General features: G+C 43.9%; 1 protein-coding gene and 1 long non-coding RNA gene across 2 annotated transcripts; both read right to left on the bottom strand.

Moving 5' to 3' along the window:
• On the bottom strand, positions 1 to 1,749 carry LOC108261054 (uncharacterized). The gene is made up of 3 exons (XR_001811312.3): positions 1,076 to 1,749; positions 623 to 826; positions 1 to 337 (listed from the first exon to the last, which is right to left on the bottom strand). It is a non-coding gene; the product is annotated as an uncharacterized LOC108261054 (long non-coding RNA).
• A 17,694-nt stretch (positions 1,750 to 19,443) lies between these two features.
• Positions 19,444 to 22,530, bottom strand: LOC124627470 (uncharacterized). Its single transcript, XM_047153640.2, has 2 exons — positions 20,154 to 22,530; positions 19,444 to 19,872 (listed from the first exon to the last, which is right to left on the bottom strand). Exons 1-2 carry the CDS (start codon positions 20,155 to 20,157, stop codon positions 19,463 to 19,465), a joined length of 414 nt encoding a protein of 137 aa, XP_047009596.2. The 5' UTR covers positions 20,158 to 22,530; the 3' UTR covers positions 19,444 to 19,462.
• Between the last annotated feature and the right edge of the window lie 928 nt (positions 22,531 to 23,458).

Consider the following 23,458-nt stretch of genomic DNA (forward strand, 5'->3'; position numbering starts at 1 on the left):
TAACAGTAGTCATTATTTTAATAGTTCACTTTATGATTATGAATTCTAATAGTTTTTTGTATGACTCACATTCACCATAAAAAAAAAAACAAACATTTATGGGCTCAACAAATATGCAGATGCATTAAATATGCAAGCAATACAGTGCTCCAATACATGTACAGTAATCACAACAGGTCAACAGAAGATTTTCAACAAAAAAAATGTTACTGAAATAGTAAATATTCCATAAATTAAATCTTTCTTTTATTTGCAAATTGCCCGTTGTTACATTTGTGCCATAGGCAATTCCACTCATCAGCTGGAGTTGTGTCTAGAAATTCCGTCATGACGGCATCTGTTAGCGAAAACAAATGAGAGGTTTCAGTTCATACCACCCAGACAACATTTGCTTTGGTTTGCACGAACAAAAGAAAGCCACAACATCTATAATATTATTTCATCACATCCTTAAAATACTAACATTTAAGAGTACTTAATACTTAAGAAATCTTAGTCTGCTATGAAATGGAAGCGTTTCAGCAGTATGTGCCTTGCTACACATATTATATATGTTCACTGTAACTATGTTGGTATTGCTGCAATGAAGACATGGAAAATACAAATAAGGTCACATCTTTACCTGTTAAGGCATGTACCTTTTCCTTATCCAGTTGCTTTTTTGGTGGGTCATCTGGCAAAGAATTTCCTTTGAGAGTGGATTCTTTCAGAGTTTCCTTGAGAAGACTAAAACAACAAGCTCCTGAGCAAAGGTAATCATTCTTCCTCTGTTTAACCTCTGGTAGGTGTCTACTGGGGCGAAGATATTTCTCTCAGCTAGGGGAACCTAAATAAAGGAATTAGTAAAAGAACAAACAAAAGACTATATCAGCAAACAAGTTAGGTGGTACAGACAAACAACATACATTGGTGCTTGAAAGTTTCTGAACCCTTTAGAATTTTCTGTACATCTTCATAAATATAACCTAAAACATCATCAGAAGTCCTAAAAGTAGACAAACAGAACCCATTTAAATAAATGAGACAAAAATATTATACTTTCATTTGCTTATTAAGGAAAATGATTGAATATTACATATCTGTGTTACGTTCTCCAGTGTATTTCTGTTTGCTCTATGTGCCATTCGTGTGTCTATGTCGGTGGTGGAATGGGTGTCTTTTGTCTCCTCCTCCTTCTTTAGGCCTGCATGTGTCACGTTCCGACTTGCCACTGGATGATCACATCTTGTCCACGCCTGCTCCTGCCTTGTGCAATAGGATAGGTTGGCTGCACGTTTCGGGTGATGTACTTAAGACTCCATCCTGTGGCAGATCATTGCTGTTGCTTTGTGTAGTTAGGAGTGCTTTACATATGTTGATTTCACCTGTGTATTGTTGTGGATAAAAATGACATGAAATAAACATGAGGGAGACCTAGTATCCAGTAAAGGGGAGAAGAAGAAATGACGACGGGCACCTAGACACACAGAAGCGGTATTAAGCGGCTATTGACGAATTGGATTCACACTTTAAGATCTTTTAAGAGTAACACACTATGGTTTATTAGTCAAAAAGTCAAAAAGAAGTATAAGAGCTGAGGAGTGCTAACACACACACACACACTCTCGTACAGTCAAGGGCGGGCATGTAGACATAACACACACAAACACACTCTCTGTCTCTCTCTCTCTCACACACATAACATTATAACTTTATAAGAATAATAAAAAGGAGTATTAAGATATTATAAGGGGAATATCTTAGAATAATAAAATATAAAAATAAAGAGTAGTAGGATATGTAGGATAGTAAAAGGGTAATATAATGATATTATGAAGTAGGAAGTACAGTAAACCATTTTGTAAGCAGTATAACTATATATAAAATAGAGATATAGAGCAAATATGAAAATAAATTATAAACTAGAAATACAGAAAAATGTAACTTACTCATAATTCAGATGGTGAAGATTCTTGTCTCGCAAGGAAGGCCTTAATTTTAAGAGAAAACCATGAGGAGCCATTTATAAGGGTAGCTGAGTCAAGCTGCCCCCGCCCCGCGAGATATTAGTGAGACCAAGGTCTCTCTAAATTGTTTTGTCTCTCCACTTTTGAACCTAATGGTAACTTGGAAAGCCCATTTTCAGAGCCTAATGGTAAATTTGAAAGTCCATTTTCAGAAACCTAATGGTAACTTGGAAAATCCTTTTTAAGAGCCCAATGGTAAATTTGATAAGCCCTTTTCAAAACCTAATGGTAATGTAGATGAGCTCTTTTTTAACCCTATTGGTATTGATATCATAGTCTTTCTGAAATATATTGGTTATCTACTGTGTAAATACAGTATAAATACTGGAGCTTGAGCTCCGGGTGTGGATCTCGTGTGGTGGAACGGAACCAATAAATCTGGACCCTTGCTTCTTCTCACTCATGGCTGGTGTTTTTTTTTTTCTATCTCCAACTGGGTTCGGAGATAGATGTAAGTATTTGCTTCTATGTTGAATTTTAAGTGTTTTTGAGTAATAGGCTAAATTTGAGCCAGCATTTGGCAACCCAGATGGGACTCGAACCCTCAATCTTCTGATTGGGACTGGGCTAAGATCTATATGTCTGTAATCTCTCCCGTGGGACTTCACTCTCTAAGCAACAGATAGGCCGTGTAGAACGAAGGCATTGCAGACACCTGTTATTTCAAAGCTCTGTTTTAGTGGTCTGTTGTTACGATTGGGAAGCCCCGGGGTGGGAAGAAAGAATAAAGTTCGTCTCCAAAAGAACCTTGGGTGAGTGAGAAGAGGTAAGAGAAGTGTGAACCAAGTGTAATTGTATAGGGGCTATGAATAAGGTTCATAAGACTGTTTAATGAAATTGTATGTGTTGTGTGAGTGAAAGTCCTGCAATACCGCTGGTTAAAAATTCCAGGGCTGGATAGGAAGCAGGTGGATATAAGGCCTCAAACCCCAGATACCGGCTACTAGACTAGAAGTGGCGGCTGCATTGGTGGGAGACCCCTAATACCACTGGATTGAGTCAGTCCAGGTCTGGATAGAGAGGGGTATAAATCCTGGGCCCAGGTCCGGTCGTGCAAAACAGCGTGTCCGGTGTATGAATGGAATGTGTAATAACAAATGTGTGTGCTTATAATATGAGTATGGTGTGAGAGCGTGCATGCATGTGCGATAAGCTCTGAAATTTAGGTTTGGAGACAGGGAAAAATGTATTCATTAGTGTTCTGAACATGAGCTACATACATAAGGAGGTGTGTGTGTTGGATAAGCTTTAAAAAAATGAGTTTTGGAGAAAGTTGCATTTAATTTATATGACTGTAAGCTTCATACATATGGAGCTGGTGTGAAGGCGCTTTATACTCTGAGACCACAATTGTGTGTATGTAATAAAATAAATATGTGTAATAGTGTGTGAATATAATATGTGTATGTGAGTTTGCGGGCGTTGTTTATAAAAAGGAGTGGTGTGTGTGTTCCTATCTGTTCTTATCTGTGCAGGCAGGCCTGCTGTCTGTGTGGAAGGAAAAAAAAATGTGTGTGTGTGTGCGCTCTTCAGATTGAGCTGGGTGACACAGAACATTGTGAGATTTTTATTATTTTTTTGAATGTTTTGAATCTAGTACAGACTTTCTGTGAGTCGGGTGTGACTGTGTGTATTATAATTTCTTTGGTAGCAATAACTGCTGTGTGAGTGTTTTAAAAATCGGGGGAGCATGCAAGAACATTGTAAATATTTTAGACATCTGTCAGACTGCCCATTGTGTGAATAAGAACTTCTAGACCTGTAATATATAACAAAATTGTTGAGAAATGAGTGAGTCAGTCCATTGGGACCTTTCATTTATATTACATAAATTATGAATGTGTTGTTTAGTTAAATGACAAATAATAATAATATAATTTAATTTAAAATAATTTTTCCCTTGTTGTATTCCTTCCTGAAAACACTTATGATAAGTGAAAAATTACAGGCCCCAAAATTGGGTAATATTGAATAGGGTTTGTAAATATTATGTCTAAGAACATTGTAAACATGTAAGAATTGCCGGATTGTGTGAGGCTGTGTGAATTACCTAAAGTTAAACTTAAGAATCATGATTAATTGAATCATCTTAATTAATTAATTAATCGTCTTAATTAATTGAATGTATGTACTCTGAGTGTATGTGAGTCCCTAGGGCAGCTGGCTGGACCAAGTACGGACGGAAGGGAAAAGCAGGCATAAATCGGTACGAGATAGGCTAAGCAGGCCGGAACAGCAGGACAAGGTAGGAGGAAAACATTTAGCTGTGAGGGATAACTTAGGGGATTTAGGGGGGCATGTACAAAAGACTCTAAGGGCTGAGAGGTGTGCGACATGACCAGAGTTATGGCTGAATGTAAGAAAGAGATGAGCCCGATAGAGAGGGTGATAAGCAAACACTGTACAGATGAGAAGGACATTAGGCATTATTGTAAAAAATGGAGTGAGAAGACTAGTGGTGAGTGGAAATGGCCCGAGGAAGGTACTCTTCATGAACAGCTATGCCAGATAATGAAAGAGAGATTAGCTGTATGGAATGAACAGAAAAAAGGCTTGATAGTGAGGGAGAAATGTGTGAAGACAGAGAAGATAGTGGACTAGTTTGTGAACGCAGGGAAGGAGGAGAAGGAGAAGGATAGACGGCAGAGAGAACGAGCAGAGGCGGTGGTATGGAAGAAAGAAGAAAGGGAAGCAAGCCTAGGAAAAAAGATAAAAGAGGCCATTCAGAAGGAATGGGCCGAGGCCCTGCCCCATATAACCCTCAGTACCGCCCTCCAGTGAGACCTGCCGGAAGTGCCCCACCTGCCGGGCTCTACATGATGCAAGACCTGGAGGACAGAGAAGATGAATGGAAGGAAACCGAGGTGGACATGCAGGGAACATTCACTGGATCCCAAAGAATGAGGCATCGCATGCGGGAGGATGGAGAACTTACCAAAATGGAAGAAGGAGCTGCTGGATACGAGGATAGAACCCCGGTCGAGAGCGAAAGCCCACGGCTGGACCTCCCACAGGTAGGCAACAAAGAGAGGGACAGGGAACTACAGGAGTATATGAAAAACTGGACCCACACTCCGGGGTGGCCGGAGCACGGGGAGATTCCCATCAGCACTAGCACCCTGAGGCCAGGGTCACGGCCGATGGTGCACAAGCAAAGAGACAAGAAACTGGAGGAAATACAGGAGCAGGAGGAGCATAGGATCAGTGACAATCAAGAAGGTCGTAGGAGTGAGAGAGGGCACGAGGGTGAAAAGGGAGCACGAGGGGCTCCACATACCAGAGGAGGAGAAAAAGGGTAGCCGAGAAACAATGTGGGGCGGGTGGTCCATATAGAGGGGGATGTGGTGCTCTCCCCATATGCTATCGAGGAGGATAAGGAATTGGACGGCAGGATTCAACGGTTGGAGGACGGGATATCATACGGCATGGGTAAAATGGATGAATTGAAAAATCTCGCAGGTCAAGCATTCCAAATGGTGACGGCTGTGAAAAATAAGTATGCGCACAAGCCCCATTTGGGAGAATCAAAATCACAGAGGTCGAGAAGAGCACTGAACCAGTCAGCAGGAAAACATGTGAAGAGCCTGAGTAAGGCCTCAAAGGTCCTAATATACCACCAGCATAAGAAGAAGCAAGTGAGTTCAGACATGGATCTGGACAAACAAGGGGGCACTGAGAGCGAGGGGACTGAAACAGACAACGAAGGAAAAGTTGAACAATACGTCAGTGAGGAGGAGGACTCAAGGGCCACGAAGACGGAGCCTAGTGAAGCTAGAGCACTATGGAGCAGGGCAAGCCTGAGGCCCCCAGTGAGATTCCAACCTGGTATCACAGCGTACTTAGCGCATTCCCGCTCCCAGTTGGAGCCCAGCCTTAATCAGGTTGGGTGGTCACCCCCAGGTCAGATGCCCCTCATGGTTAAAGGAAAAGCCCTACATTATGCACCCTGGAGTTTCATGGACCTAACGGGCCTGATCCAACGACTACCCGGCATGTGTGAAGGGGGGCAGAAATGGATTACACAGTTTGAGGAAAAAACATCAGGACAGCACCTGGCAATTGGTGATATCAAAGCCATTCTCTGCCAAACGGGCAAGGGGCGGGCTGAAGAGATTTTCGATAGGGCAGAACACAGGGATTTGATAGACGACCCCAAGGCTGACGTCATCCCGTTTGGCCTGTACCGACAAGAAATATGGGACGCTGTGAGGAGTATGTTTCCGGCTAAGATGGACCCTGTAAAGCTCGAAAATATAAAACTGAAAGACGAAGAAAACGTGATAACCTTCATATAAGAGTTTCAAGACAAATGGAGGGATGAAATGGGTGCCAAATGGGACGATTCGGTGGCAAGTGTGGGACTGTTCAAACTGCTGTTGAAGAAGGCTCTCCCTGGGGAGGTACAGCAGAAGTTAGAGGAAGTGGTGGGGCTCAACGCAATGGAATGGGCTTCATTTCTGGCACAAGTGACCCATCACGTGGAGCAACACAGAAAGCTGAAAAAAGAAGCTAAAGATGCCACTGAAACCCCAATGAGCCAACTCTGTAAAGCACAGCTCGGCGAACTGGCCAGGACTAAACAGGAAGAGAAGGAACGGAGGAAGGAACACATTAAACAAGCGGCAGTAATGGTGCCCCATCCACAAGCGGCAGCCCCAGCACAGGCTGACCCTTTACTGCTGGCCAGTGGATACCAGACCCACCCACAACCGCATGTCCCACACATAACTACTATACTGCACCCCGCCCAGATGGATTACATATATCAAATGAGGGCCCCCATGTACCCGGGGAACCACCCGCCTGGGGGAGGGGACGAGGATACGGATGGGGTCGTGTTTTGCAAAGACCATATATGGCAGCTGAAGGGTGTTGGGGATGCGGCGACCCTAGCCACTTCAGGAGAAATTGTCCATGTGTCCCACGACAAACCTGGGGAGACCGCGTGGATAGGGCTGAAAGAAGAGGTCAGGTGCTTGGACCAAGAGCGCCGGAGAGCTATGGAATGCCACCTCAGTGTCAACCGCTGGGGGAGCTCATGCAGTCCGTCACCACACTGCACCCAGAACAAGAGCCAACTGTTACAGTGATGATCGGAAACACCTTGCAAACGCCCTTTATGATCAACACTGGAGCTACATATTCAAGCATAGGGAAAGAAGGTTCACAGCTCCCCCTCACCTGTAAGGCAATTCAAACTATGGGCTTCTCAGGAAAAATACAGACCTTAGGATTCACCGAGCCTCAAGAACTAACTCTGGATGGCGTGACAATACAAGCACCCCTGTTATATTCGCCAGGAGCACCTGTTAACCTACTGGGACGTGATGCCCTGTGTAAGTTGGGAGCTCAGATACAGTGCGTGGTGACTGGGATTTGGGTGACATTCCCTAAATCAATATCCACACAATACCTACTGTTGCACGAGCCACCTAGCACCGCCCGAAATGTGAGGATGGTATACTGGTTGGAGATGTCCGATCCATCTAACTCGGAACTCTGGCACAGATACACAGAATGGAAACCATGGTTACAGTACATGCGGCCCGATTGCACAGAGGTGGAGGCCCCTTTACATTGCACTATTAAATATGATGACGGTGGACGAGACCAGGAATATGCTCAGCTTTGGGAAGACATGGAACAGGGACAAGTAATGGACATTAAAGCCATGGAAATAATAAGCGGCCCACAGGGAGTGGCGGCTATGATCAAGCTCCCAGAGAGAATCACAAACTGGTATCAGCTGGAAGGGACAGCGCCCCATGTCACACTCATGGTTACCAAAGGCCTTGAACCGGAAGATGTAGGGCCAATGATAAGGCAGACGAAAGAAGTAAAAGAGTGGAAGCCAACTACCAATCCGTCTTTGCACAAGTCGCCTGATGGAAAGTTTGTGCGAATCTCAATAACAGCAGTTGACACCGCCGTGGCCACTAGTGTCTGCACGAGCACGGACCAAAGTGGTTTGCAAATGGCAGTTAAGGCAGCAAAAGATCAGGACAATGAGGAAATACTGAAAACTGTTCCAGAACAGCTATGGACAAAACATCCGACCGACGTAGGGCTTGTTAAATCCGCCGACCTAGCTCAGATTAAGGTAAAAGAGAATGCAAGGTTGCCCTACCAGAAACAGTGTCCGTTGTCAGCGCAAGCTAGAGAAGGCATACGGCCCACAATACACGGATTGGTAGAGGCCGGAGTGCTAATCTCCACGCCAAGTCAGTGCAATACCCCCATTTTTCCAGTTAGAAAACCTGAACCAGAGAAGTGGAGGCTAGTACATGAATTGCGTGCTATTAACCAAATCGTGATACCTGAAACACCAGTAGTGCCAGATCCACACACCCTATTGTCGAACATTCCAGAAGGGACCAAATGGTATACTGTCATAGACTTATGCTCAGCATTTTTTAGCGTTTCACTGCACCCAGACTCACAGCATTTGTTTGCTTTCATGTATGAAGGGCAGCAGTACACATACACTAGACTTCCGCAGGGATACTGTGAAAGCCCATCCATATTTAATCAGGTACTGGCTCAAGACCTCTCAGCCCTGGAGTGCCGTAGCACCATCTTGCAATATGTCGATGACCTTTTGATTTGTAGTGCGTCTAAAGAACAATGCCAGCACGACTCACTAAAGGTCCTAAGAATGTTGGCCGAAAATGGCCACAAAGTGAGTAAAGAAAAGTTGCAATTTTGTAGACAAAAAGTGGAATACCTAGGTCGTGTGTTAGAGGGAGAAAGCCGTACTATAGCGCCAAAGCATGAAGAGGCCATACGCAAGGCCCCACAGCCAACCACCGTACGACAGATGGTGGCGTTTCTAGGAATGGCGGGGTTCAGTCGCCCATGGATATGTGAGTTCGCGCTAAGGGTTCAGCCATTACGGGACATGATTAAGGCAGCAGACCAATCACAGCCAAATGCCCCTCTCGTCTGGACTCCTGAAGCTCTAGCCGCACTCGCAGATATTAAAATGGCCTTAATGACCGCTCCTGCATTGGCTAACCCAGACAATAGCAAACCGTTTCACCTCTATGTATCCGAAAGAAAGGGGTATGCATCGGCCGTCCTAACTCAGCAGCAACAAGGGGTGGGAAAACAGTCCATCGCCTATTACAGCACGGCTCTCGATAACGTAGAAAAAGGGATGCCACCCTGTTATCGGTCTTTGGCAGCGGCCGCATTTGCATATCAGAAAGCGTCCTCAATCACCATGGGGCACCCTGTTACATTATATACGACCCATGCACTGCATGCGCTCCTAACGAGTCACGAGTCATGTGATAACGAACTCCCGTCGAACAGGATATGACTCCATTCTGTCAGCCCCGGAGCTCACTATAGAACGGTGCACCACGGTGAATCCGGCCGATAAACTGGTAACCCCGATAGATGGTGTACCCCATGAGTGCGTAGCGGCATCAGAGAAATTTTTGAAAGCGCGTTCGGATTTGGAGAACTGCCCTATTGATAATGCTAAGAATACGTATTTTGTGGACGGTTCCTGTTATCGTACTGATACGGGCAATAAGGCTGGGTTGGCAGTAGTAGAAGCACGACCAAACCCGGCGACATTTGAGGTGGTGATGAGTATTCCCCTTCCCCAACCCTAACTCAGCCCGGGGAGAGTCAGCTGCAGCATCCACAGGAAGACAATGTGGCCCACTTAGGGGAGCTGCAGAACACCACAGGTGTGGCTGAAATATCGGCGTGGATAAAACGGGGGGCGAAAAAAGAGGCGGGTACTGGATTGTGGCGCAGCATAGAAGGGTTGTGTATAGCCCCAGCCTGTTACCTCCCGCTCTTGATCAAAGAAGCCCATGGCTTGGATCACGCCCATAGGACCGAAACTATCCAAAAAATCCATCAGGAATGGTGGTCCCCATTTCTGGCCAGTATGGTGGACTATGCGTTGAAAAGATGTGATGTGTGTATCAAGAACAATGTGCGAAAGAACTTTACTGCCCCTTTAGGACATATTCCCCCGCCGACGGGACCTTTCCGGCATATAATGATGGATTATGTAGACATGGGAGCAGACAACCGGAAAGAAGGGAAGCGCTACATTCTAGTAATAGTAGACCGCTTCAGCAGGTGGGTGGAGGCAACTGCGACTTCCAAGGAAGACGCGAGGACCGCGGCTAAATTTTTATTAGGTGGAGAGAACGAGGTACGGGAGGACGTGCGTCTAGTGGCACCCGGGGACCAGGTATACATTCGTGTTTTCAAGAGGAAGAGCCCCCTTGCAGGACGTCAGGAAGGACCCTTCACCGTGGTTGCTGCAACCCCCACGGCTGTAAAAGTTGAGGGGAGGAATTACTGGTATCACTTGAACCACTGCAGTCGCGCCGAACCAGGTAAGGGCCCGCTACTGCAAGACATTACTGACGAACAACCATCGACCTCAGGTCTAGTCAGTACAAGGCAGCCCATTGGGGCAGTGGTGTTCACCGATAGTGACAGTGATTCGGATGCATCCCTGAGCCCTGCCTAGGCACTCGAGCCCAGACTAAGCGGCGGGCTGTAGAAAAACTAGATAAACTGTCTCAGTCTGATGCCAGTAGCCCAACAGGCCCTCTGCTTCTCTCCACTCCTTGCTATGATATGGACCTTGTTCTCTCGCCCCGAGTAGAAGTGACGGGTGTTGTAGTTACCAGCCCACAGGAATTTGTAACCCCAACGGAGGAGGATTTTCTGTCTACACTTGCCACTCTCTGTCAGGACCTTGACGACCCCGCTTTGCCTCTGAGCCTAATTGACTTGGATACGCTGCAGTCCCTACACAGTTGAGCTTACCTGGGCTTACTCCTGAACTTCAGTCTCCGCATGAATCCTTGCACACTCCCCTACCACCGGTTCCGGAGGGGACCGGTGGCACGAGCTCCGCAGAATAGTAGCACATATGGGGGTAGGGTGATTTTTGCAGCAGGGCTAATAGCACTCTTTTTCTTTTTCTACGACCCAATGTTTAGAAGGACTGTTCATACCTTCAATAATGCCATGGATTCCTATAACACGTTACACCCACGATTTGCTGCTACTTCCCGCAAACCCCTCTAACCCCGTATTAGGCATGTTCGATCCTGGACGGCCCCTGGCTTAACTGTAGGTTCACGTAGATCGATGTGCGCATTAGCTCTCCTTAGACTCGCCCATGAAGAGTCCCTGATTGGCAGAAGTCCCTCTTTGGCCTCATTCACTTTCTCCCAAGCTCGATCTGTGGAGATTTGCGTGGGACATCTTAGAATTACTGGTAGGGCACGGACGAGTAGGTGCTCCTTTGAGCTGCCCACTATTGGCCCCCTGTGGCAACCGTTCCTTTGCTCAGCTACGGTGTGTTCTTACCATGATAGTACAGGGTCACCTTTCACATCCCGGACTCTCCACCCCCTCCTCATTGCCCCGATGTCAACTCCGATCGCACATAAATTAATGAAATTACAATACTATTCAATCTCCACCGATAACACCTCGCTTACGGAGGAGCAGAGTAACATGTATCTGGCATGGATGGTCCATACTGCTCGATCTGTGACGGATTGCTTGTGTCTCATATGTCATGATCGTAGCCTCACCCCCCATTTTATGCTGCCTATGGGGAACCTCACGGAATGCCTCACCACCCCTGTTCTGTTGATTTTTTGTGTCCTACTGTGTGCCTCCTTGGGGCCCTTTCTTCTGACTTTGGCCCATCGTGGATGTACAATACAAGCTCCTCATGCCTGTTTCACCCTGTTTCCACTTAAGTGTCGACTTTTGTCCGCGTCCAACTGTCTCTGCCCTTGTTCTTTCCCATCTGCCTCTGCTCCTCTGTTGGCGTATATCCTGTGGGAAACGTGTCTGCCCGAAGTAATGTCTCCCTGTTCGCTAATGATTTGCAAATTGAGACCCTCTCTGTCTGTGATTCATCCCCATGCACCCCCAGTGTGACAATTCCCCTACCTGATCTTAGTGTTGGTACTGTTCCCCTTGCGGATATTTTCTGGTTTTGTGGGGGCCAACGTGTATGCCAGACTTTGCCTGCGGAATGGCAGGGGTGCTGCGCCCTGGTTAGGTTGGACAGTAAGACCCGTGTTTTGTTGGTGGCTGACCAACCATCATCCAGCCGGTCCTGTTCACGCCGCGACGTGGCCCTGTGGACTCAGTATGTCCGTGACGCTGGTGCAGCGAGCTATTCTGACTGGGCCGCTGATGAGACCATCCATCTGGACTTTGGGGGCACCCCCGTTGGCGTTCCTGCTCGCTACAGAGCCATGGAGGCCATTGGCAGTGGTGTAGCATCTATTTTGATCCCAGCCGTGCAGATCAACCGCAATGTGGCATGGATTAATTACATGTGATACAACGAGCAACGCTTTATTAACTACTCGGTGAGTGCTCTCTGAGTGGTCCGTGATCAGCTCCATGCCACTTCCCTCATGGCTGCTCAGAACCGTTTTGTCCTGGACCAGATGCGTGCCCCTGAGGAGGGTGTCTGTGCAATGATTGGTCCCGAGTGCTGTGCTGCGATCCCTTTGCACACTGGTTCTGAGGGTGCTCTCTCCAAGGTCCTGGGTCAACTACAGGCCCTTCAAGTGGAGCAAGCGGCTAACTCTGGCTTTGGGTCTAGTCTCCGCCTCCCGCCGTGGCTCTCTTGGTTTCTTTCTGGAGATTGGACTGCTGCCCTGACCCGCTTGGGAGTGTCCCTGCTCGCCCTCCTTCTCCTTGTGGGTCTGGTGGCCTGCTGTGTGATCCCCTGCGCACGGCGGATGGTGATGTCCTCCGCCTCCTTTTCTGGCCAGTACATTGTTAAGGGTGAGGCGTTACTGCCTCAACGGGGGGTGGTGATCGAGACCATGCGACGGGAGACAATGAGCAGTGACAGCAGCAACACCAGCGAGACCAGGGGGGTCTATGAGAACATGAGACGGGACATGAGCCAGGACTGATGAGGACAGCGCAAGGGAGAGCAAGGACCCGTTTGTACAAGGTAGTGGCCAACTGGGCCTATCCGAGAAAAACGGGACCTATTGGTGTTTTGTATGTGTTCATCTGTGTTGCAGATCTACTGAACCCTGAGGGGTGAGAAGAAGATGTGATGATCCATACCCTGGGTGTAAGTGCTAGCCTAACCTCTCCCCAAAGGGTGGTTCTCTACAGTACGTAAAGTGCTTGAGCCGAAGACAACTGGAATACAGAGGGATACTGCCGATAGAGACTGTCATGTCGATTGTTATAAAATGTTGTGATATGTGATATGATATGTGATGGGGTATGACCTGTGATGTGCAACAAAGTGTGACGTAATCAGGCACGAGAAAAGTATAATGGTGCTGTCAAGCACATAGTGCTGGCAGGGTGGGAATTTTTCCTCATAGGAGATTTTTTCGCCCACCCCTGACTGCGAAGGATTGGGGTTTGTTTTTTGGGGGGAAGCAAGACTCTGCAGGTCCCGACAAATACAAAACTGTGGGCTGACAGGCCTAGTTGAGAAAGATAGGGACGTGTAGATCCAATCAAGTAGTTACTGTAGTGGCCACTCATACTGAAACTAGCGACGGCAGTAGTAGTAGTAATGAATGATTAGGGGAACTCAGTTAATCACACTTATAATCGATGTAGGCAAACAAACGTATAATCAAGGTAGTTAGATTCGAAATAGCATATATATATAGTTGAAAGGAGAAGTAAGTTAAGGGTTAAGAGTTATGGCTAGGTACATCTACATGGGTCCGGCGCAAAGTGGACGTAGGGGGGTCCTAAGGCCCATTCTCCAGCTGCCAATCTACTATGAAGCCCCGGGGCGCACAATGCTAGCACGTTTCCCACCAGGTCTACAAAACCTCCTCAGCTCCTATTCTGATCAGTGTAGCGTAGAAGTGGTTACTGTAAGGGACCCATTTGATTACGAGGACGAGCGCAGGGATTATGGCTTCGTTAGAGTAATCCTCCGACAGCTAGTGGGGGACGGCCATGGGGTGCGGCAGAACCAGTTTCTCCACAGATACCCGCGTAATTAAGGTAGTGTATGAGGCTTTATAGCCTCAGAGTGGGGAAATGTTGTGGATAAAAATGACATGAAATAAACATGACGGAGACCTAGTATCCAGTAAAGGGGAGAAGAAGAAATGACGACGGGCACCTAGACACACAGAAGCGGTATTAGGCGGATATTGACGAATTGGATTCACACTTGAAGATCTTTTAAGAGTAACACACTATGGTTTATTAGTCAAAAAGTCAAAAAGAAGTATAAGAGCTGAGGAGTGCTAACACACACACACACACACTCTCGTACAGTCAAGGGCGGCCATTTTACCAAGGGGTGGATTTTACCATTAGGCAATTGCCTTGGGTTCCAAGCTTTCAAGGGCCCCCAAAACGCTGCACAAACTTATGGTTAAGAAAGTTTTTTTTAAAAAAAGAAAAAGCTTTTTGCTAATTTAATCATGCTAAAATGCTTAATTCATAAGTGTCTCAAGACCCCCCTCAGTACCCACTACATTAGACTATTCCACAATTTTACTGCACATCTGCAGAAATCCATCCATCTTCTATACTGCTTATCCTTTTTCAGGGACACGGGAAACCTTGAGCCTATCCAAAGGAGCATCAGGCAAAAGGGTGTACAAGGGTACACCCGTACAACCACCGTGATCTGCGGAAATGATTCAGGAAAAAAGTAGCCAACTTGTGCAAATGTCAGTGATGTCACGTGTAGTGTACAGATAGAGTAAAAATGAAGCGAAGCTACCCAGCAGTTCTGAAAAAAGGAAAAAGAAGGAAGAAAGCAAAATGCTTTTTACCAGAGCATGTGAAGTGTTTTAAATTAACAGATTTTGCCTTTGGCGTGAAGGCAAGTTGCAGTTCTGCAGGTGCTGATGGCTCTAGCATTACAGATTAGCATTACTGTCTAGCATTACTGTCAAAGAATAGCGAGGCTGGGACAGGCAACAGATTTCTCTGTCTCTGACTCTCTCTCTCATACACATAAACAAGCTCTTTCAAATATCATTTTTTCTCATCCACACACACACACACACACACACACACACACACACACACACATACTCTCATATGTATACACCCCTCTTCTCCTCCTCATTCCCTCCTAAGCCTTGCTGACCTGCTCCCAAATGAAGCAGTAGGTGTGTTTAATGTCACCTGATGATAGTGTGTCAGTCAGATGTGGATTCATGCTCAGTGCTACTTCAAATAAATGTTTAAATATGACCACAATTTAGAAAAAGGAATATTTTAATAAGCTGCTGTCCTACTGTACCATACAGCAACTTATTGTTTGCTCTTGGTTAGTGGTCGTAGTGAAGTAGACTTATTTAATTAATATAGGCCTAATATCAAGATTCATTTCATATTAATATTTTTAAATAAAATACATTATTATATAATATGTATTTAATATCTAATATGTAGTGTATTTTTATAGTAGCAGTACTACTAGTAGTAGTAGTGGTCTATTTTTTTGGGGGTAAAATTATTAGATGTGGATTCATCTTAGTGTAATAACGTTTCAGTCCTGATTCAGGAGTTGTACAACTGAGTGGTGCAACTCTCCTACACTGCACCCAGATGATGCCCCCAGACTAGCTAACATGCTGTCTTGAGTGTTTTATATGCTTTGTCACATTGTTCTTATGTTTCTGCTTGCCTGTTTTACAAATATGACTTGTTTTACAAATATAACTCTGCTCAGTGCTACTTCAATAAATATGTTTAAATAGCATTTATGTTGTATTTTTATGCTAGTAAGTGGTTTTAAAATGTGGTCTAGCCATTAATGAGCCGGTATGTTATGATGTTGATATGATGCATGTTGTGGGCTGGGTGTGGTGGTCCGCTCTGGGCCAGAATGTCCAAGGCCACTTTTTTGTCCCAGTCTACCACTGATTATTGCTATTAATGCTGAATAATGTATGCTGAAAATTTAAATGTTGATGTTAAAACACTGAAATGAGGGCCCCATTCCTTTATTTTGCCTAGGGCCCCCAAATCATTAAATCCAGCCCTGCTTATAACAAGTCACTGTACATGGAGAATTGATTCCAGCATAAGATTAATTGTAAACCAGCGTATTGACAAGAATGGACAATTATAACTTTAACCAAATCTTCAGTTGTATATATTAATGATTCAACCTTACAAAGTCCCCAACTTTTAGTAAATGGTCTTTCTATTTTTGGTAAACATTTTAATAATATTTTTATGAGAAACTCCATTATTTTTGGATCCAATCCTCCATGTTAATCAAGATAAAAGATTAAACCTCACCTTTTATCATCTGGAAATTGCCTTATAAATATAAATCTGTTATCTCTACCTCATATTGGGTTGACTTTAAAATGGACAAATGGACATAGCAAAATTTTTTTACAAAACCTTAAAATTAAAACCATTAAAACCACATTCCCTATATCTCCTTGCTATCTCAGCTACACTTAGACTCATTCCTGGAAAAAGAACATTCAAAATGTTCCCTTATAAACTGTTGTTTCCCCCCTTTAATTGGTGGTCCAGCTAAACTAGGCTTGCCTAGTCTTTTTCATCTACATCTGCACAGCTCTATTTTTTCAAACAGGCAATGAAATCTATTATAATACTTTGTATTGATCACAATCTGTTGTTTTTACTACATTTTGTATATTACAGTTTGTAAAATATCAACTTATCATCATCAAAATGCCTGCTGATCCCGATAGAACCAAAAAAGTCCACTCCTACTATGTATACCATCTACTGTTATAATATGTGTGTAATAACTGTTGATATACAGTACTGTGAAATAGTCTTGCAAACATGCAAACAAATGCTGTAAAGATGCCTTCAAACATAATGAAATTAAATTTCTACATTAAAAATAATACTGTAAAGGGCAGTAAACAGAAATAAATTAAACAAAGTTGATATTTGGTGTGTCAACCATTTGCTTTAAATTTTTTTTATTAGTATTCTCAGGTAGAATTTGTGCAGTTATAAGGAAATTAGCTGGTAAGTTTTACTGAGCATCGTGCAGAACCAGCCACAGTTCTTCTGGAGACTTTGACTTTCACACTTGCTTTTTATTTTTGCAGCAAAACCCAGCAGCCTTCATTATGTTTTTTGTCTGAAAAGTGTCTCTTACATAATAAGCTGCTTTCTTTACTGACTGTCACGTGTTCCCCATAATGAAGGTTAGGATGGATGCAAATGAAGATAAGAGTTTATTAGAGAGAGGCAGGCAGATAAATCCAAATCATGAGACAATAGCGTGGTTGAAATAACAGGTAATGTGTCAGGCGATCAACAGACAAGCAAGAATAAACGAGGCAAGGCAAGGCAAGAATCAAGAACGTGTAAGATCAAAAACCATGAATCAATTTGAGGAACAAGTTACAACCGCTTGGTATGGTGATAACACTCAATACTATGCAAAATCAGTGTCAGGTTGGCAACAAGTGTGTGTGATTAGAATTCTGGAGAAGGGGTGTGTGTGTGTGTGTGTGTGTGTGTGTGTGTGTGTGTGTGTGTGTGTGTGTGTGTGTGTGTGTGTGTGTGTGTGTGTGTGTGTGTGTGTGTGTGTGTTTGCACATGCACATACACACACACACACACACACACACACACACACACACACACACACACACAATCAATTCCTAATGTAATGTAAAAATGAAAGAGGTAATTATTAATAAAAAAAAAAAAGTGGGATATATTCAGAAGTCTGTATTTTTAATGTGTTTTAAAGACATCTTGCAAAAGGGGGGCCTCGGTCAAATGTTAATGCCATTTGGGGGGCCTTGCCCTGGAAAAGTTTGGGAACCCCTGGAGTAGTCCATGTTTGTAGGCCGCAGTGCAGGATGGGAAATGTAGTCACTGGTTTGCTGTGATATGACACTGACATACAAACATTTTTCTGTAACATTTAATTTTGTGCTGGAAAACTAATGTTTGGAAACCTAATGTTTTTTGTACTGACTCAATAATGTAGAAGTCATAACATAAAAATCTATAAAAAAGTCTGTATAAAACAAATAGTGTGCCTAAGACTTTTGTACAGTATGTGAACACGGAAAACATTATCAGAATGTGGCAAAAACTATGCACATGTCCTCCCAGTCATGAACCATGTCTACCCTGTCATGGAAGGCTTGGTGACAGCAAAGTGATTCATTGTTAAAGATGACCATGTATAGGTGCACCCCAAAAAATTTGAATATTGTGGAATTTTTTTTTTTTTTTTCTGTAATTTAATTCAAATGTGGAACTTTCAAATATTCTAGATTCATTACATGTAAAGTGAAATATTTCAAGCCTTTTTGTGTTAATCTTGATAATTAGAGCTTACAGTTCATGGAAATCAAAAATCCCATATCTCAAAATATTAGAATAAAGAATTTATAATATAGAAATGTTGACATGAGAAGAGCTCTAATCAGTTAATTAACTCAAAACACCTGCAAAGGTTTCCTGAGCCTTTAATCTCTCAGTCTGGTTCAGTACACACAACCACAATCAATTTTCAGATGAAAGTAAATTTTGCATTTCATTTGGAAATCAAGGTCCCAGAGTCTGGAAGAAGAGTGGAGAGGCATAGAATCCAAGTTGCTTGAAGTCCAGCATGATGTTTCCACAGTCAGTGATGATTTGGGATGCCATGTCATCAAAGACTTGAAATATTTCACTTTATGTATGTAGATATACGAAAGTTCCACTTTTTGAATTAAATTATGAAAAAAATTAACTTTTCCATGATAAGAAAATTTTTTGAGCTACACTTGTATATTTTGAATTTCTGAAATGTTTTTAGTTTTTATATTAATTAACATTTCACTATGACGGGGTAGAAATCCAACTACAAAATTTCAACACAATATAATGAAAATTAGGAAATATAAGTGTAAATACTTACTGTACTTGCAGCAGATGTTTTAATCTCCATGGAAGAAAGACAGAATTGGGGTGGGGATGTCACTGATTACATCAGCCGGTTTCTTAAAGGGGCAGTTACCCCACAATGACAGGTTGGACAGCAATTTCGGCACGTGAGATCACAAAGGACCCTGCAGGTACGCTACTTAGAATTTAAATGTATTTGTTGTGCGTCACACAATAACCACCAGGTGGCGCATGGACCAACATACTGTAGCTGAACACAAAGTACACTAAAAAAATGGAATGTGTGGTTGGTTAGATTTTAGAAAAAATATTTTGTATGATTGATATAAAAATATTACGTTTCTCATCAAAACTTATGCTATACCTAATTTAAACAACTTTCTAATGACAAAATTCATCCAATCAAAGAAAGTGATATAAAATGAGAAACACACATTTGAAGAAGAAGAAGCCTTTATTTGTCACATATACATTACTGCACAGTGATTTTTTTTCTCCCACATAACCCATGTTAATAAATTAAGAAAATAAGGAAATAACAACAGGACACAGAGGGTAGTAGGCTGTCACCACATTTATTGGGAATAAGGAGGACTGGTAGGAGAATAAGAGGGACTGGTAGGAGAGTAGGAGGGAGAGAAAGACGGATGGTAAGGAGTATGCCCTGGGGAGGAGATTGGGCTCAGTGGGTCATCAGAATAGTCAGTGCTGGGGGAATCCATTGCCTCGTAGTCATCAGCAGAAAGCAGGGAAGGCGTACTGATAACAGGACCCGTCTGAGTAGAGGCGTCAACAAGGGTAGCAGCTGGGCTCAACCGATATCGTAGAGGAGGAGGGAAAGTGGACGTTGTAGAGGGAGTGCGCAAGACGTCAACCAAAAGAGCGAGGTCTGCAAACAGGTGGGACAGCTGGTATCTAGTGTTGAGATCAAAGCCCTCCAGTCCCACTAGAGCAGCGAATAGGAAACCAAGTCCCGCGTTGTGAGCTGCATACCAAGAGACATAGAGAGGCATGTAAAGAAGGGCATTCACCATGTGCACCTGGTCACTAGTAGCCAAAATAACAGGCAACATTAAGCAGCGAAAGGACCACCAAAAAAAGGAAGGGAATGAGGTTGAAGCAGGGAGCTATCTATAGGTCTATGGAAACACACACACACACACACACAGAAGGCAAGGGACAAAAGATGTATGGAAGCAACACGGGGAAGAGAATATGTAAAAATGAACAAGTCACAGTTAAAAGCAGATAATCTAAAACACTCACCCATATTCAAATAAACGGAAAAAAAAATATCCAAAGGTGCACCAACAGAGATCCTCTTTGTCCAACGACCAGAAGCCAAGTGTTGAACAAAACGAGAAGTACGGTTTTAAAAAACCCAAACTGGGCTAGGTCGAATTTAAGGGGATTGGGAAAAGACTGAAATTGGAACCTAAGGGGTTAGGGAAATTAATAAAACACGATTATAAGAGTTGCTGAAAAAGAGTAATGATGTAATATAAGGGTTGTCAGAATCTGTACAAATATGGACATAAGGGGAATGGGAGGTAAGAATAGCTAAACATATTGGTATTTGAAAATAGATCAAGGGGCGGAGGCTCATAGGACAATTGTATAAAAGGGGAGCCCCGCTCCAGGCTAGTCAGATCACTCTTTGGGATGTCTCAAACGGTTTGGATCTCATGTGCTTGGGCAAAATAAAATTGGACCTTTGCTTTTCCTCACTCACTGATTCTGTGTGGTATTTTTCGAAACCTGAATGAAGAGTCAACTGAATTAGCGTGAGTATATGTTTTGCTAGAAAATTCTTAACTTGTGTTATATGTACCATTTAGTGGAAAGAGAATTGTTCCACATTTTGGCAACCCAGATGGGACTGGGCTAAGATCCGAATATCCTGAACCTGGGTTGTGGGACTTGGTCCCAAGGGACAGCAAAAGGCCGTATACGAAAAAGGGTATGACAGGCACCCGTTTAAACAAAGTCCTGGCTTAGATACTCTGCTGTCACTTGGATCAGGCCCCACGGACCAGAGAAAGGATAGAGTTGGTCTCCAAAAGAGCCCACTATAAGTGTACTGTATTGTGATTGGGGCACAGTGTAAAGAAGTGAGTGAGAAAAGGCAAAAGATGATGTGTCATGAAAAGGAGCCTGATTTGCTGTAACACAGAGAAAAAGTGAAATGTGTGTTTAAAGTGCATGTTTGAAAGTCCTGCGATACCGCTGAATTAATAGATTCAGGTTGCAATAGAGGCAGGTGGTGAGGCCTCACAACCCCAGATACCGGCCACGTAAAGAGTGGTGACTGCTTGGTGGGGACCCCTGATACCGCTGGAGTGAGTCCAGGTCTGCTTAGAGGGGAATAAATCCTGGGCCCAGGTCTGGGTAGAGTAATACCTGGTGAGTGTATGAGTAAAAATAAATAAAAAAGTGTTTTGAAATTAGGGAAAGTCAGGAGGAAAATGTGAAATGTGTTATGTGTAAAATGTATAATAACGCGTGAGCATTGTAGTATACAGTCAAGAGAAAACAAAAAGCTGGGCCGAAAAGACGAAGAGGAAGGGAAAAAAAAAAGGAAAAAGGACGCATAAAAAGGAGGGTGGAACAGGAGCAGCTAGATAAGAAAAACGCATTTGGTTGCCAAGTATGGCTGCTGAAACAGAAAAAGGAAGGACGGCGCTGGACATTATTGTGGAAAAACATAAGACAGATGAAAAAGATATTAGACATTATTGCAAAAAATGGAATGAGAAGACATGTGGACTATGGAAATGGCCTAAGACAGGCACGTTTGAAGAGAAAGAGTGTCAAAAGATGAAGGACCGAATTATCATCTGGGGAGAACAAAAGAAGGGACAAAAAGTGAGAGAGAAGCAAGTCAAACAAGAAAAGATAGCAGACTGGTTTTACCGAGAAGGAAGAGAAAGGAGGGACCGAGAAAAGGCATGGAAGAAGAAAGAGGAAGCGGACGAAAGGGAGAGAAGAGAAAGAATGGAAAAAAGAGCTAGCAAGAAAGGTGCAGGAAATGATGAAAAAAGAAAGATCCAAGATTGAAAAAAAAGGGAAGTGGTACCCCAAGCCGAAAAGCAGGGAGAGCGAGGACCCCCGCCCCCATACAACCCGCAATTTAAACCTGAGATAAAACCTAGGAAAAAGAACCCGCCGACGGGAATATACCCACTGTTGGAAACAGGATTACGGGAAGAGGAGGAATGGGAAGAAGCGGAAGTAGAAATGCAGGGAGTTTTCAAAGGATTACAAAAGAAAACTATGTCAACCCAAGGAGAACAAATGGTGGCTGAAAAAGTGGAAGGCAGAAGAAACTTACATGGAGCCACCTGTGTAGGAGAGTGGAGTATGGACCTTAGCATACCAGACGTTGAGGACAAGGAGAGGCAGAAAATGGTGGAAGATTACGTCAAGAGCCAACAAGGGGGGCAAGGGGAACAAGAACAAAGGGACAGGTGTGAGCAGTATCTACGGGAGGCGAAGCAACACGAACAAGCACAAAAGAAAAGGGTGGAATGGTACCTGAAAGAAGTAAAAAATGAGGGCACCCTAGGCCAGGAATGAGCTACGGGGGAGGGCCCACCAGCACTCCGAAGCCTAGTGTTCAGGATAAAAGAGGGGAAAAGGGACAAGAGAGAGAAGGGGACCAAGGGGGAGAAGAAGTCAGAAGACATGAGGGATGACAGGACTTTTTGGATGGAGCATGGGATAGAGTAGTAGAGAAGAGATGGATGAAAGGGAAAGGAAGGAAGGTGAGGCTGGAGGGAGATGTTATGATAAATCCCTACCTGGGATCAAATGACGAGGAAATGGAAGACCGGATGAACAGAATGGAAGATGTAATCATATATGATGAAGGAACGATAAATAGAATGGAAGAACTGGCCAATCAGTCTAAGCAAGTGGCGGAAGTGGTCGCAGGGTTAAGGGCCCAACAGGAGGAAGAATTCAAGAAGTTACAGGAAATAGAGCAGGTGCTGAGCCGATCTATGGCCCAGCAAAAGGAAGGCCTGGAGGTAACGGTAGGGGGAAGATTATGTCAAGAAGTGAAGAGAGGGACCGATTTCAGCCAGTGGCAGAATTGGATGCGGAAAATAGAAGGAATGCTGAACGAGAAAGTATGGCAGAAAACGGCAAGAGCGATAAAGACGAGTATGAGGGGACCAAGGGAGAAACATCAGAGGGAGAGGAGGATAAAAAAGGGAGGCAACTGAGAGACCGAAAAAGCCTGAGACCTCCACTCAAATACCTCAGGTATCCTACCAAAGGGGAATACATGAGCAACAGACCAGGGGAGTCATTAATAACGCAATATCCCTTGATGGTTAAAGGAAAAACATTACAGTATACTCCATGTAACTTCATGGATCTGACTGGACTAATACAAAGGTTACCCAGCATGTGTGAAGGAGGTCAGAAATGGATCACACAGTTTGAAGAAAAAACAGCGGGGTAACACCTGGCTGTGGGGGACATTAAAGCCATTCTGTGTCAAACAGTGGGAAAAGGACGCATTGAAGAAATTCTGAAAACAGCCGGTATAGACGACTCCCTGGATG

Source organism: Ictalurus punctatus, chromosome 20, assembly GCF_001660625.3.
Source record: "Ictalurus punctatus breed USDA103 chromosome 20, Coco_2.0, whole genome shotgun sequence".
In the NCBI taxonomy this organism is placed as follows: Eukaryota; Metazoa; Chordata; class Actinopteri; order Siluriformes; family Ictaluridae; genus Ictalurus; species Ictalurus punctatus.